At 38.1% G+C, this 16476-nt stretch overlaps 1 protein-coding gene across 5 annotated transcripts in view; it reads left to right on the top strand.

Annotated features, from left to right (window-relative positions):
* MSRA (methionine sulfoxide reductase A) overlaps window positions 1-16476 on the top strand; it is a 268181-nt gene that overhangs the window by 94022 nt on the left and 157683 nt on the right. For all 5 annotated transcript variants that reach the window (XM_038177136.2, XM_038177137.2, XM_038177138.2 and 2 more), the window contains one exon: window positions 7077-7145. In XM_038177136.2, the coding sequence (XP_038033064.1) occupies window positions 7077-7145 (69 nt within the window). The remainder of the gene's footprint in view (window positions 1-7076; window positions 7146-16476) is intronic.

The raw sequence follows: 16476 nt of genomic DNA, 5'->3' as shown, positions 1-16476 counted from the left end.
TTCAGTCCAGTTGTGGTTTTCAGTGAAAGTAATAGAAATTCTGAAAGTCCAGAAGTTTTTGAAATCAGGGAATTTATTCAGGTACTTCATTTTAGGCACATTTCCAAGACATGAAACGTGTAAAGCACAATGAAACTCTCATCAGATAACATGAAAATGTACTGAAGTGGAGTTTTGTTTTAAAGATACCGATGAAGTATTAAGCTTGCAAATGTGAATAACACATTTGTTACTGTCTTGTATCTAGTTCATTAGAAAATATTGCAAAGAAAGTAATTTGTTTATAAAAAAAAATGGTAAGCGAGGCTAATTTTGCTTCCTCTGAACTGTGTTTTCATGTTTTCATGTGTGACCTGTTTTAACACGATTACTCACAGGCAGTGAGTTCCCTCTTGTTACTGCTTAGTCTTCTTTCACCTAGGATTTCTCATCTTTGGTAACATTTACCATTTTACTCATTAGTTGTTAAATGGTAGTAGGGCACTGCCAGACTTCCACCATTTTTTCAGACTTTCACTGGAAATAAAAATTAGATAATTTCTTGTTTACAAGACTGAAAAGAAACCCACTGGCCTTCAATTATGTACTGTATATTGATGGTGCACAGCAGTAAAAAGTGTTATATGAAAAAGCAGTAGGGGATGAACAGGCCTGATAGCCCGTGTATCTCGCAGTGGGTTACCAATCATGCCATGAGGAGCTTTTTCTGAATGTCTTACTTCTCACAAAGCAGTTCACTTGTGCTGCGGGCTAGATTTGTTGTTGCATCAGCTTTCAGACTGCTGATAATTCTGTCTTCTCCTAAAGCAGTAAAGCTTTCTCAGCCATCACAGGAGCAATGAATCTGACATCTTCTCATTGCAGTGTTCATTTTACTGTGGTCTTTCTGGAGCGTACAAACTCAGACACCAAAGTTAAACTTGGCCATTCAATGAATTTTCAAATAAAAGAACATACCAGCTTTAGGTCACAGTGAAATGCCATCAGTCTGTCTCCATATTATGAGCAGAGATTTCAAGTGGTGTCTGTCATCCTACTTTTCATTACTGTGCTGGAGAGAGGTGGAGTTGTGACTACGGATGACATACTCCTCTCACAGCCAAAATTTAGAATAAGGCATTTAAATAACTTGCTTATTCAGTGCTGAACGTATTTCTTCACCCCTCTCTATTTAGGTGAAAGCATTTTTTTTTTTTTCTTCACACAGGCCTGGCTCTAAGTTTTATGCCCCTTTATTGCCTCTAAACTTTTGCTTAAAATGAATATGGCAACTATACTAAATATTTGATGTGCATGCCATGTTCAGCTAACACTTCCTAAAGTGAGCAGTGCTTTTATGTTTCTTTGGTGCCCACCTTGAAACTCTCATGATATATATTGTGACTTACAGACCACTTTTGCAAATGCTAACCGCTTACCTATTTTTATAACTGCTTTATAAACTTCTTGTGTCCCCTGACCTGCTGCTTCTGTCATCTGTCAGAAATTTCCAGCTCCTCCCTGACCTCACTGCCACGTAGACAGCCAAGTGGGTGTTTGGTGTAGCCAGTGGAGAAAAGACCTCCATAGTGCTGGTGTGAAGGGAAGTGTAGGAAAAAGTGTCTAAGGCAAAACAGATGGGGGAGAGGAGTCGTTCAAGCAGCCTCTTTCACCTCATCACTGCTTATCCCTTTTCCTCCTCATCTCCCCATGCACCCATAGTGCTTGTGCTGAACGGGTGGCGTAGCTCTATTCCAAGTCCCAGCCCAGAAAAGCTGGTAGGGATGGAGGAGGTTCGTGGTAATTGGTTAATCAGCTATTTTCAATTCAATTCCTGGCTGTGCTTACCATGGAAAATTAACAGTCCTTGTGTATAAATATGACCCCTACTCCTGGATTAATTTGATTATGTGAGAATCTCAGTTTTCATTTAAAAATAATAACTTTCTGGCCACTCTGATAAAACAAGTTTGGGTATATAGTCTAAATATTCCCTAATGGCTTAAAAACCAGAAGATAAATACGAAGAACAAATGAATCTCTTAAGGAAAAAAAATGTTTTAAATCTCTGTTATGATTGCTTGAGATCGAATGTTTTGAGAGCAGAAAATTTCTCATTTTCGCTCAGTGCTGGATCAGCATTCTGTGAAAGCCGAATCTCTTTAAGGCTGCTTCATTTGGGTCCACAAGTAGAGAACTCATCTTCTTTAATGACATCTGTTATCTTAACCTAGGGTTCCTCTCAGATATCTTTGGTTAAGCAAAATGCCCTCCATAGACATTCTGCACTGCTAATTTCATTCTTGGTGTAACTTTAATTTCATCTGTATTGCTGTGAGAGAGGATTTTGTCTATGAGTGCCTATCTGCTCTGCAGTAGACTGGTGCTTTAGTTTTGCATATTTAAGAAAAAAGCACAAACTTAATTCTCTAGTAATTACAAGTCCTATTCTGTTAAAGGTCTGATACATGCTATAAATGCTCTAGCAATTACTTTATTAGGAATGTAACTTAAAAGCAGAGAGTTTTTACTTAACAGAGCTTTGCTTTTCCTCTGGGCTTATATGTATTAGCAGAAGAGTAAATCTGTTTAGAGCCCAGGTCACGCTGGTCTGCAAGGAAATATTTTTATAAAACTTTCTCATTTGAACATCTTCTGTTGTTCAATTTATGTATTACTGTTGAGATACCATTGACGTACATGGAACTGTGAAGATAAATGAAGTGTATACTAACAAATTAAAATGTGCTAGAGAACAGGTCTAGGCACTGGAACTTGATTGTCCATGCTGGTAGATTGCTAAGATAGGGTCTAATGTGATTTCGGCTAGGCTAATTAGCACTCTCTCAAATAGTTTCTAAATATGACTTGTTTATTTTACTAGTACAGATATAGCCTAATCCATGAATTTAACATGTGTGGATAGAACTTTACTTGAATTCAGGCAATCTTTAGGAAAGGACAGTTGTAGGACTATTTTAGGAACTGTTTGAAGACTAAATATTGCTAAAGAAATATTAGAGACCTTAGCAACTTTTGATTATTCTACTAAACTGCTTTTGATTATTTTTCCATATATTAAGCTGTTTCACAGATAGAGAGAGGAGTCTAAGGATTATTTCAATAAAAATCCAGAGCATCTAAGGAGAAAGGGCCCAGCACTGTGTACATCTAAGGCAGATTTTGCCTGAAGCTAAAGTTGAATGTCAGGACCTCCAGGATATGTGTTGCTTTCAGTGCATACTATTTCTGTTCAGCGGGGAGCAAAATATGTTTCAGATATCTCTCAGGCTTAGTTTGAAAAAGGGAAAAGAGAATTCTTGCAGTTGAGGCTGGAGCAGCATTTGGCAGTTCTGAGAGGAAGTCCCATGTTGTTTGGTTGTGAAGCGATGTTCACAAAAATGCTGACAGCCTGAATATCAATAACATAGAAAGAAAAAGTTATTCCTTACCAATTGGCTTTCTGTTGAAGCTGTAAGGGCCAAGAGGATCAAGAAGATGATTTAAAGACAACCATGTCCTCCCAGCTCTACTTTTCCAAGTGCCTGGATAACGTTGTATTCCACTGAACCATTAACCCTGACAAATACTGACAATATTAAGGTGAGAAATGTTGTTTTCAACACTAGGAAGCTGCAGTTAACTTCTTGTAGCCAGTTCAGTGTTCACTGATAGTCATTCAACGTCTCTGTAAAAGTTTTTGTCTTACATATTGTAAGCCCTTGTTTCTGGAAATGACTTGGAAAAGCCATATATTGTTTCTGTTGGCAATTCATGGAAAGCTTGTCTATTTTTTTTCCAGTTCCAACAGGCCAAGGTATTGATGATTTTCTGGAGCTCCTCAATACAACTCATAGGGGAGAATTAAAGCTAATTATTTTTACAAGAAAAACTGTTACATAAAAAACAAACAGACAACAAGCCTGCAATATTGTTTGAATGCTGTGCTTTTTGAAGAGGCTCTTTATACTTATAAGTTATTTCTTTCCTCCTAAGATAGAATGTATGTTTTGTGAACACCCTTGTAAATTTTTTTAAATTTTATTTATTTATTTATTTATTAATATTTACTGCATCTAGGCAGAGGGCAGGGAAAACTGGAGAAAATGTAAACCGAAATATGAATGACAGGAAAATTAATTATTTTATCCAGCTAAGATCTTTGAAACAAAAGTATGAAAGCATTGGAGGATGACTTGAGAACTCTGAAAATATGATTTTCTTTCAAACCCTACTAACCTCTAAAAGTTTAATACTAATTTTAATATATTGAAAGCCTCACCATTTGAAATGATAACTACTTCGTACATCATGTATGTCATTCACTTTTTAAATGAAGGCAGCTCTCAAGACTAGGGCAGGGATAGTTTATTTGATCTTGCATGATGTTTCATAATTTTTCTGACTGTTCACTCATCTCAGATGGCTATAGATCATGTTGGTAATACAACCCATAGCTAACGAGGTTGAAACCTTGTGTGGCACTGGCCATATTACTCCCTGTTTGGAACCTCCCAACAATTTCCTTCCTGAAGCCCCTCTCTTGACTTGTGTGGCACAGGGCATTCAATCTTCATAAATGCAAACAATTGAGTTCATGGGACCTCTTGCTCCAATTGCAGATAACCCTGCCTCCCCCCCTCACTCTCTGTTGATAAATGTTTGATGCCAGCTGGGATTAGAACTGTGTTATGCCTCCCTGCTAATGAAAAATATTGCTTTCAGGGAATTTGTAAGGCAGTCTTGTGTTCTCATTTTGACCTGCTTTATTCCCCACCAAGTTCTGTGCTAAAGGAAGAAAAATAATGCATGTACTGAGAAAATCTCTTGGCTTTCTCCCTGGAAAGTATTCTGTGGACAGAAACCTGTATTTTCAGTTCAGGCGATTTTTTTATTCATTTCCAACACTGTGACAGTGACTCTTAGAAGAGCGTGATCAGGAAATGAATGTGAGAATGGCAGTGAAAAGGACTAGGAATACTCTGTTGTGGATCTCTATATTTTATTTTACTCAGGGCTTGGAGAGCTCTTTTCCAAGTTCTACATACAGCCTTGATTATACAGTAATGATAAGCCTATGTTATCACAAGGAGTGGAATTTTCTTTATGATGAGGAAAATACATTGGGATGAAAGAGAAGTACATTAGGATGTAAGCAATAAGTTATTTAGAAGTTTGGAAACTGAGGGTTTAGCCCCTGGGAGCCGTCTTGTTGCAAAGAGAGCAAAGTGGGCTTCTAATATTCTTTTTTAGAAACCACTGCTATGAGCACCAGCAATGCCAGAATATTGCATCTTCCTGCATGCATTGTATGATTGGACATCTCAGTCTTTATTTCATGCAAATACTCTGTAGAGAAGGAGTTCTGTCTTGTACCCTTCCCTTGTATACCTGTAGAGGGATGTATAACTTAAACTGCAGCTTGAGATAGACATCTGCCTGCTCCCACAGCCCAGAAATTTTCCCAAAGCCCTGTGTAGAAAATGTCCTTCTGCCTGACAACAGGTAGCTAGTGAGACTAGAAAAGTATAATTTAACTGAAATAAACCTCAAATGGATCATGTTTTCAGATTCAGTGAAAATAGCAGATGCAGTTTTGTTAATTTTGTGTCATGCATTTTGTTTTCTAAGAAAACTAGAAGGAGTGTAGAGGAAGTGTCCTGTGTGAAGACACTGCAGGAAGGTGCTGGAGCTGCTGACCCCAACACACTGAGGACCATTGCACGATGCGTTTTTGTGTGCAATTCATGCTCCTCTCCCCTTCTTGATTAAGATTTGGTAATGGAAAAGCAGTAATGTTTGATCTGTAACTATGGTTTTCAATGACAGCAGGAATTTAAATGTCCAAGGTGTGACTACTGTACAGGAATAACTCTGTGTGGTCTGTCACAATGGATGTAGCATTACAATATGGCACCTAAATATTCAATTTAGCTTTCTGATTTAGATTTCTGTTTGAATTGGCTGTAAAGGTCCAGGGTTTGGTAAAAAAGATATTGCAGAGGTGGCCTCTGTGAGGAGAGGCTGAGGCTACCCAGAGCTAGACACAGCCGGTTCCAGCTGGTTCCAGTCAGTTCGTTAGTTCCAGGCAATTCCAGACGGTTCCAGCCAGTTCCAGCTGTTTCCAGTCAGTTCCAGTCAGTTTCAGCTGGTTTCAGTCAGTTCCAGCCGGTCCCAGTCAGTTCCATTTAGTTCCAGTCAGTTCCAGCTGGTTCCAGTTGGTTCCAGTCAGTTCCTGTTGGTTCCAGCCGGCTCCATTGGCCTGACCGTAGGACTCAGCCAAGCTTGTCAGTGAAGCTGGTGGCTCCCCTGTGAACATGTGTAAAGAACAGGGCAAAACATGGCATGACTGTGAGGAGAAAAATGTCAGAAACAGCCCTGTGAAGCCAAGGTGAGGGTTGGGAATGAAGGAGCAAAATCAAGCCAGGGATGAGGCGAGGGTGAGTGGGTGCTCTTGTTTTAATCTGTCTGTGCTTCTACTCACTATCTAAACCTATTTTGGTTGTCAATAAATTCATTTTCCCCAGGTTGAGTCAGTTTTGCTTGTGACAGTGGCTGATAAGTGATCTCCCTGACTTCATCTATTATCATCCTATTAAGAGTTTTCTCCTGCATGAGTGAGTGGCTGAGTGGGTGCCTGTCAGCCAGCCAAGGTCACCCTACCATACCAGGGTGGAAAATACAGGTAGTTCATGCATGATCACATCAAAAAGTGTGTTGTTGAACACCAGCATGCCCTAGCAGCAACAGGCAATTGTCATTTCCCTGCTTTGTCTGCTTGCACTATGAGTGCTACACCTGTGACAGTCATAGCTACCGGATAGTGCTCTACGTGCATGTGTTACCTTAGTATCAGCAGACTTTTCCTAACCACAAAATTGAAATGCAGATTATGTCCTGGGATCTGTGGAGAGCTGTACTTTTCAGAAATATATCTGGGACTTCATAGTCTCTGAGCCTAAGTGAATTGTGCAGGTGAGCTTTGACAAAACAGACTTCAGGTTTCAATAGAATTGTAAGTAAAAACAGTTGTGTTTTCATGCAAACTATATATTCTATTACATCTTAACTTTTTTTTTTTTTTTCTTTTCTTCTAGATAAACATCATGTCAATGGAAACAGAATGGTAGAACCTTTCCCAGAGGGAACACAGATGGCTATGTTTGGTAAGACATCAGCTTTAGCATAAAAGCTTTAAGCTGTATAGTTTTACTGCATGCTAAATTTCTTATTTTCAGACTGAGTTCAGAATCAGGGCTTCTATTGCCATTTTATAATCACTACAATTAGCTAGAGCCACTGATCATCTTGGGAGATCTTCATGCCCCAGAAGACAATACTGAGAGTATTTTGCTGAGTTATACGAACAGAATATTTAATTTCTTATTTTGTATCATACAAACTCCCAAATAGTAGGTTTTTATGTATGTTAAGTACTGTAAGATTTTTCATTAAACAATGCTGAAAGTGTTGACTTTCCAGACCTTAAGTCATACTATTGGGTAGAAAGCTTTATCTACTGTACTTGCAGAGCTGTTACCATTTACATGTTACCAAACCAAGCCTGCTGTTGTGAATTTTGTGAATAATCCCATAGACTTCCTACTGAGTGACAACAGAGCTGGAAAAGTGGACAGTTGTAAATGAGAAGATGTTCAATTTCATTATGTTTGTGCTATTTTGCATGAATATGTAATTCTTTGAGCCCTTGTGTAAAAACCTGAAAAAAAGTATTTATCTGGAGAAATGAGGAATTACTTCTGGAAGAAACAGACATCCTAAAATAAGTCAGAACCACTAGCTTTTTTTTTTTTTTTTTTTTTTTTTTTTTTACTAAGATATGGTCTTCATGCAAATCTGGGAATAGTCAGAGCTGTCATTTCAGAATGTGCTAATCTTAGTCCTTAAGGGCGAGCCTCTGGAATTTACCTGGGAAGAAAAAAGTGCATTCCTGTGACAATTATTCTTAAAACTTACTGTAGTAGAGAATGAAAAATTTCCTAAATCTGTTTTAAGCTACAAGAATAGGTTGTTTAGAAAAGATATAATTCTCTGTTACTTTCTACAGGATGGTACAAAACTGCCTTAGAAAATTTATTATATCCTCTTAAATATTTATATATCTGTGATGTGGTAGTAAGTCTTGATACTACTTGATACACCTGCTATATCATCTAGTCTGATGTAGTTGTGAATTATGTTAAGTACAGGGCAGGTATATAAAGCAGTCAACACTGTTTTTGACCTGGGCCTATTCTAATAAAATACATATAAATATTGTCACACGCTGTGTATAGCAAAAACTGGAAGATATACATAAAAATGGAGGATGTAGCTATGAAAGCAGTTATTCTGAGAAGCAATGCTATATAAATGTCCAATACGATATAACAAAAAGAATAAAGGCAGCCTTTAAATATGTAATCAGGGGTATAGTGAGCTGGAATGTTACAGGCAATTTTACACCCATATGCAGTGTTTCCAAGAGGGGTACTAAAATGTATTTCACATTCTATTGAGTAATTAGGTAAAATTTATTAATACCAGCAACTAAGGATGAAACACTGAAGCAAACCATCAAAGGAACCAAGAGAATCTGCATATCATATTGTCTTTAGATAGGGACAGGGAGATTTAGCTGGGTGCCTAGCCACAGGATTCAGATGTCTTGGCCTCACCAGGCTGCCAGCTGCCAGACCAGGGGATGGAGGTCTCCTACAGCTCTGTTGTGTGATAACTTGGAAGTCCTCAGGCACCCAACATGGTCCTAGACACTTGTCAGGTACCTTATTTGCCCTACATGCTTCCTGAGGTTATACAATAGAAAACACATTATTCATCTCTATAAACGGAAGAGTAGTATAAATTATCTTCCCCACATGGTACAGAAGATAACCTTAGATAACCTGATCATCCCTACTGTGTTAGAGGTTAGGAATCTGTATTTTACAGGAGAAAGTAGCTTATGTCAATGTGGTATTTTCTCAGTCACTGAGCGCAGCAGCAGTGATCTGGTCTAATTTAGAAAAAGAAAAGACTCCGTGTAAGTGTTCCAAAAAAAACCTGTGCAGTGTCTGAAAGTTCGTATATAATAACAGTTTACGTATCTGTCTGGAAAGAATTGATGATCTTAATCTACTTTCAAATAACAGAAGTGTATTCACATCTGAAATATGTAGCAATCCTGAGTGGAATTCAAAGGGCTAAGTTAGCCATAGGCACTAATTTATCACCCCCAAATTATCTTTTCATTTGATTATTGCAAAATATCACAGCAAACATTAACTTCTCTGTGGTGCTAATGTTGCTGTAGTTGCCATGGTTAAAGAGGAGAAATGGTTGGTGGGTGTTGCCATTGAGTTATCATCATGACTTCTTGAAGTTCTCTTCAACGTTCGTCTAATTCAGTATTGTCTTCCTGCCAGTATTCCCTTGTCTGTGGATTTTGGGAACATCAAAAAATTCTTGGAGTGGTGGAATGACAGATTGTTTTATATTTTTGTTCAAACTAATGGAAAAAAGGATTTAAAATTGCCTTTTGAGTTCTAAGGTTAAGATGGATGTAGAGATTGTCCTCTAAATAATTTCTTATAGCAAGCAGGGTCAGGGAGTTCTGGTGCAGTCTGATGTTGATATAGTCCTCACTATTTATATTGTTAGAGCTCCTCCTTTATCTCCTTTGTCATGCTTAGACCAATTTCCCAGTGTTTGTGCGGGTTGTTGGCATGAGTGCTGCTATTGATTGTATGACGGTTGATTGTACACAGTTTGTACATTTTCATAGAAATTAATGTACTACCTACAGAATTTCATTGGAAGAGCTCAAAATCTAATTAAACACCCTAGCTGTAATCATTCCTGAAGAAGTCTTATATTCCTATAAAGCCTGATAACTTATATCATTTTTAAATTGCCCTACATTTTCCACAAGAGCGTGATTGCAAATGTTGGGATAGGTGCTGAAAACTCATGCTGCTGCCATCTGTGCTGTGAATAAATGGAAAACCTACATATTCTTAGGTTTACTATTAGACCTGAAATATACTAGTATACAAACATGACTCTGATGATAATTGTTGTCATTTGTTGGCATTGGCATCACTTTCTGATAAATGAAGCTACAATTCATTTTTGCTACCTCCAAGGGGGCAGTGCTTGCTGGCCCCACGTGAATGGGAATGCAAGGAACCACTCAAAGAAAAATATGCATTAGTAATTCTTCTTCTCAGATTGTTACTCATCCTATCCACGTATGTTCCCCTTAACAGCAATTTTTTTTTTTTTTTTAATTTTAGGACTCTATAAGCTAGGAGAAAGAAACTGAGCTAGTCATTTGTAGGAGTAGTGTCTCTGACTACCTTAGCAAGGGAGTGCTTCTTAAATCTCTTCTGTGGCAACATCCTTTAATCCTTTAATTCTGGTTGCACAGGGACAAGTCTCAAAGAGCAGTAGTCACTGAGAAGTAATCCCTCTTCCATAAAAATATCTAGAAAAGCTGAAAGATGGTAAATAATCTTATGATTTTATCATAAGAGCAGTAGTTACTAAGAAGTAATCCCTCTTCCTTAAAAACGTCTAGAAAAGCTGCAAGATAGTAAATAACCATATGATTATCCTCACTACTTGCAGTGAATATTCCTACTACTTGGATGGTTTCAGATTCGCCACTAAAATACAATATAAAATGTAATACTGGGTTGTAAACACTAATCCTTTTACCTGCTAGCAAAATGCAGTTAGATTGCTTTATATAGCTCCATCTTCTGCAAAACCTCCTTAGAGATGCTCTTGGTAATGCTATGCTATTTGCTTTATGATATGACTTCATGTTTTGATCAAGGTACAGGGTGAATGTACACAGGTAATTGTTCCTGCAGCTTTCCCATTTATAACAGAACCTCACAGTTTTCAACAGACTATTTAAATGATCTTGAGATTCTTGTGTTGTCTGTTTAGCATCACTCAGCTGCCTAAGATATGCCTATTGTTCATTAGAATAAAGAAATGTGTCCTTGTTTCTACAATGGTGAAAAAGCTAGATTTCAAGGGTGAGGGTGACTCTTTAATGGAAATGTTTTAAGGCTAACCATCCAGTGACCTCTTAATCCAGATTCCAGCTAGTAATGAAGCACTAAGAGCACAAGAGGTGCGTAGACACTGCACAAGGTCTCACTGAAAACACAGTAGAATACTATATCAAAATCATTTTGTCCCTTGAAATAAGGAGGGGGCTGTATTCCCAACTTCAGCTGCTAAAACAGATGTAATGCTGGGTATTAGGTGTTTGAGTTTTAGATGGTATAATAGAAGAGATTCAATAAATGCCTGTCAAGATTTTTTTTCCCGATCATTTTTATGGCCACAGATATTTTCAGATAAAAATATTTTGCCTAGAGTGACTGTTTTTGATCAAAAAAACAAACAAACAAACAAAAAGAGAAAACTTGAACATGGATTAGGGGGTTGATAATGTTTGGAAAACAAGTAATTTAAAGTCTAAAATCAAGTTTTGGATGGAGGTGTATGCAAAGATAAAGGTGCTTCAAAGCTGCAGAGCATATGTTTTCAATGAATGAATATTTCCATGAGTGCCATTGAATTGATATTTTACACACATTTAAATGCACGGCTGTATTATGCTCAGCAACATTTCTGGTCAGAGTTTCTGACTTTTAGGTGTGTATTTTTCTTAAACAACTGCTGCTATTGCAAGACTCCAGTTTATCACAAAGCAACTACATATTCTCTGTGCTTTATATGGTATCTTTATCACATAAAAGGAAGCATTGTGTGTACATCATAGAACTCTTACTTACCTTTACTAAAACCTGGCAATAGTTCAGATTTGTAGCTATTGCACTTTTTAAATACAGGACCATGTTATGTTGCATTTGCTTGACATGTACTGGCTAATAATGGGGTAATTGGTTACTTGATGTAAACAAAATATAGACAGAAGTAGGATGTTAAGTAACTGATAAGATCTAATTACAGACATTTCTGAATTGGCAGACAGATCCAAGCTTGTTCACCTTCTGCTCTGCACTTAATAGACAGCAGCATGTTCCAGTAATTCTGTGTAGCCGTGTTATTGTTGTATTTTGCCTGAGTTTTTATGACCTATTGAGATTCAGATCCCCATGCATTCCCACTGCTTCCAAAGGTTATTTAAAAACTAAAATAGCATTACCCCAAGGTTGTCCTTTCTCAGCCTCGACGTGTGGCCTCTTCAGCTGCCTCTGCAGCACCACACGGTCCAGCCCCAACACGGCTCAGGCTGCTGGGGAGCTGAGCTCCGCACACAGGACCTGCTCTTGGATGGTTCAACCTCTCCCAATAAAGGTTTCACCAGGACAACTGTTCAACTGAGGGAAAATCATTTCCATTTCTTATTGATGTGTTTCTCTTGTTCAGACAGTCCAGAATGTTTTGGCTACTCCTTTCAGCTGAAAGTCATCGGCCTTTATAATTAAAACCTGAAGACGTCCTTGGCAACCATTGCAGAGAATTCTCTGGTGTAAGCCATTACATCGTCCCATAATTGCAAGATTTCTGAAAGACCAGAGCAGAACTGGGTTTTTGTATTGGGTCAGAATTAAGGGAGCTACTTTAAACCTGTGATTAACTATTTATTGTCATATTCATGTGCACACTTTTCATAGTTTCTATAACCTCAGTGAAGAGAATAATCTAGGTTCAAGTTTTCATTCTCTGTAGATCTGATGGATTTTTGGGAATCCATCAGATTCCCAAAATCTGATTCCAGTAGAGGAATATTGTGGTGTGTGTTCTGCTTAAAAAAAAAAAAAGATCATGAGATTCAATGAGGTTATTATCAGCAGATAAATATAATAACAGACAACAGTATTCATTATTTATCTTGCTGATCACTTGGAGGTGGGATGATGTATTTATTCACAATCACTGTATATAAGTTTTCTTTACTTGTTCCTGAAACAGCTACTGATGGCTGCTGTCAGATAAGGAAGTGTGTTAGGATGTCCTTTGGTCCGACTCAGTTTTCAATTACTGTGTTTTTATAATGAGCTCTGTTGTTCTCACCATGAAAAGGAAATCATAGGAAGCAACGTTTGGACCCCAAGAGAAATACCGTTATTTTAGATGGTAAGAAAAGATCAAACAGCTTTTCTCTGTTGCTCAGGAAAGGAAAAAATCTTTAAACCATGCAACACGTCAGAAGATATTATATCTCTATCTGAAGAGAATATAAGACTTCATGATATTGAAACAGGTGTGTGTGCTGTGACCCAAATTGTAGGAGAAATATCTACAGCGATATTACCAGATGTTACTAGGTTCAGATTGTGGAAGAATTGAGAGCCAGAGGGAACATCTTCCAGAAGGGATTCATGTTTCTTATGCTAATTCTCTTTCAACATCTTGGAAGAGTGAAGGAAGTGTACTAATTGGCTGGATTTGTACAGTGTTGAAGTGTTAAAGTTGTCCTGTGTTCAGAAGATGGTGTAAAAATGGACACTGAACTTTCTGGAATTCTAGAATGAGAAAATGAACCCGTGAAGACATTGTATAACAGAAAAGGATTGTCTAAAGGGAGGTTGCTGTGTCCCTAAGCAAAACTGTGTTTCTACTCTTACTTTCAAAGTATGCTTATTAAATAAATATATGCTTTTTTTTTTTTTTTTTTTTTTTTTTATTCTCCAGATACTGACTTATGGCTAGTGTCTTTTCAGTCCCTCTTCCAGAGAACTGTAACAGAGCCCAGTTCTCTGCCTCCACTATCTAGTCCTGGTCATCCTTATTGCCACTGGCACTTAAACATCCCTGTTCCTCGTAATCTTGCCTGAAGTACATGTACAGTGCTATGGTTTGCTGGTCAACCCTTCAGGGGTTGTCTCAGCTGTAAGCAATTGCCAGGGAATGTTCCCTGTTTAGGATTTAGGACTCTAACCAGGTAGCCTGGAATGGAAAATTTTAATCTTAGGTGATAAACATAGAAATGACCATAATTCTGAAACCCTTTGAAAACAAAAACTTAATATTCAATTTCTGTTGTGCTACAGCACATCATTTACCTTGTGCATTAAGTGCTGGTGATCTGATTTGGTAGCACTGTGCGTCGCAATTGCAGAGCACTATATGAGACAGACCCAGATAAATACAAAATGGTACAAGTCTGCTTGGTCTTTGCCAAGGATGTTGCCTGACATATATAAACACTAATAAGGGACAATAAAGTATCCTTAATGCAAAGTGAAAACTGTCCTTGATCAGTACAACCTTTCATAACATTCTTTTATTTCAAAGGATCCACATCTCTTTCTTTTTGCTTCTGAAAACAAAAGTAATGTGGCCTTCAAACACAATATCTGTCCTTTTCCGTCAGGGACTTGTTTACCTTAATTTAGCTTTCTTGAGGTAATGAAGAATTTAGCTTTGTGCGGATTTCCACTTAGAGTGCGTATTGCACATTAGCAAAGATCTGGAGGTTTTGAAGAGTGAATCAGATGCAGCTTTTCAGTCAACATCGTTTGCCTTAAAACAGACGTTTAATTAGTTTTTTGGGACTTTCTCACTGAGCCAAGTAGAAAAGCCGTAGTTGGTTTTCATGGTTTTTGGGGTAGGACTCAGTGATCTGCAGTGGAAGGAATTGCCTCTAATGTGTTTGATTTCCTATGCAAAAAGCCAGCAGAGAGCACCTAGATTACTTTTGCAATGCAAAAGCCTTGCAGAGAAGTAATTTCTTGCCAATGATAAATAGGGATATATCAGTGACTGGGATGAACATATGCTTGGCATCATTCTGAGTTGGTTTAAGTTTGAAATAGAAGTAAATTATCCTGTTAATGACTAGGGGATGCCCTCATCAGATTTATGCTGCTTTGTGGGAGATATATGTGTGTGTGTGTTTATGTGCTGGGATATACACACATACACATTTACAATCAGAATTTATCCTTAGATTCCTGTTCATAAAGCATGGTGACAAGACATAAAACACATCGAATAGTGATGTTTTATTCTATTCAACCATGAAAAATGTGATGCTAATTGTCAGTAGTTACAACAGCAGAGGAAAAAAAAATACAAGGAGGTTTTTGGAGGCATAAAATTGTGTTGTTTTGATAATTTTAGACATACTGTGACATTCAGTGCATTTTACATTGTAGTGGATTTATCCTTACAATGGCATTGTCACAGACTGACAATTTTAGAACTGGGGATATGAGACAGAGCAATTAGGGTCCTATGTTAAAAAAAAACAAAACAGACTGCTTATTATTGAGTTACTCAGTCTGGGATAATTTAGTGTGATTTTGTTGATTTTCATTTGTTGAGTTTCTCTCTCCTGATGAAGTTATTGGTGATCTTAAAAACATCATTATATTATGCTTAAAATCTGAGATATAAAAATCTTCACATACTTGTGCAGTACTTGCTCAGAAACACTTCTGAAGCTCGAGGGAACCAAGTGGAATCTTTATATTGATCTCATCAGTTCTTTGAACTCATCAGGCTTGAATTAATCTCAATAAATTTTAGGCATCTAATCCAGAGAGGTCTTCAAGAATCCCTTCCTAGCCAGAGATATCATATCTGGAGGTCAGTTCATAACAGTTTCTGTCTTAGAAAGGAATGAATCACCCTCTGTTGGTGCCTCCTTCTGTCAAAAGCTATCTAAACAGCTAGCTTAAACTAGAGGGAATTCATTCATTTGCATAAATGTGTTGCAAATATTTTATCCTAGGGCATTTGAGACATCCACAGGGGGCTGGCAGGGATGATACAGCTCTCACAGGAGATCCGTGCTCTTCTGAACTAGCAGATGAAAGCCAGATAGAATTATCTAGGACATCCCAAATGGTATCAGGTACTGAAGTTTAGGGATGCCATCTGCAGATGAAGACCTCTAGAAGTAATGTGCGTGTGTCTGTGTGTGAGATAGGTGTCTGATCTCCTGCTACAGCCCTTGGGAAGCTGGTCAGCAGGGCAGGCAGGATGCAGTTGCCCGGATTTGGTTTTACACTTTCTATAAATTGTCCTTGATCTCCTGCTTCCAAGGACACAGGTTGGCCAGTTGTCATATGTGCCACTCGTACGCCAGTCCTGTGCAGAATTGCTTCTGAAGGCATCTCAGGTACCACCAGATGCCTTTATTTGTCTGTATTGAGCCCCGGACCCCCACCAACCACAACGGGGACCCTTGGACACTTCTGTAACTCAAGAACACCCAGCTCTAGAGACCTAAATGCAGTTCAGGTCTGCATGCTGAAGCCTAGAGGCTTTTATTTCAGGTGTGAGGTTAGCAGAGAATTGCTTCTAATTTCTTGAATACTTCTTACTGAGCCCCTTGTCTTCCAGTACCTGTCAGGTGCATTATTTGCCCTTGTATTTGGGGTAATGCCACGTTATTAAGATTATCTTTGGTGACAACCGGTGCTGGCTAGTACCAGCTCTCTGCCTCTTCTGGACAGCACACAAAAATCTGTTGTCTTCAGAAGAGAGTGAAGAGTCCAG

This window comes from Anas platyrhynchos, chromosome 3, assembly GCF_047663525.1.
Source record: "Anas platyrhynchos isolate ZD024472 breed Pekin duck chromosome 3, IASCAAS_PekinDuck_T2T, whole genome shotgun sequence".
Lineage (NCBI taxonomy): Eukaryota > Metazoa > Chordata > Aves > Anseriformes > Anatidae > Anas > Anas platyrhynchos.
Note: the sequence above shows the minus strand (reverse complement) of the source record. Positions and strands in the feature narration are given on the sequence as shown.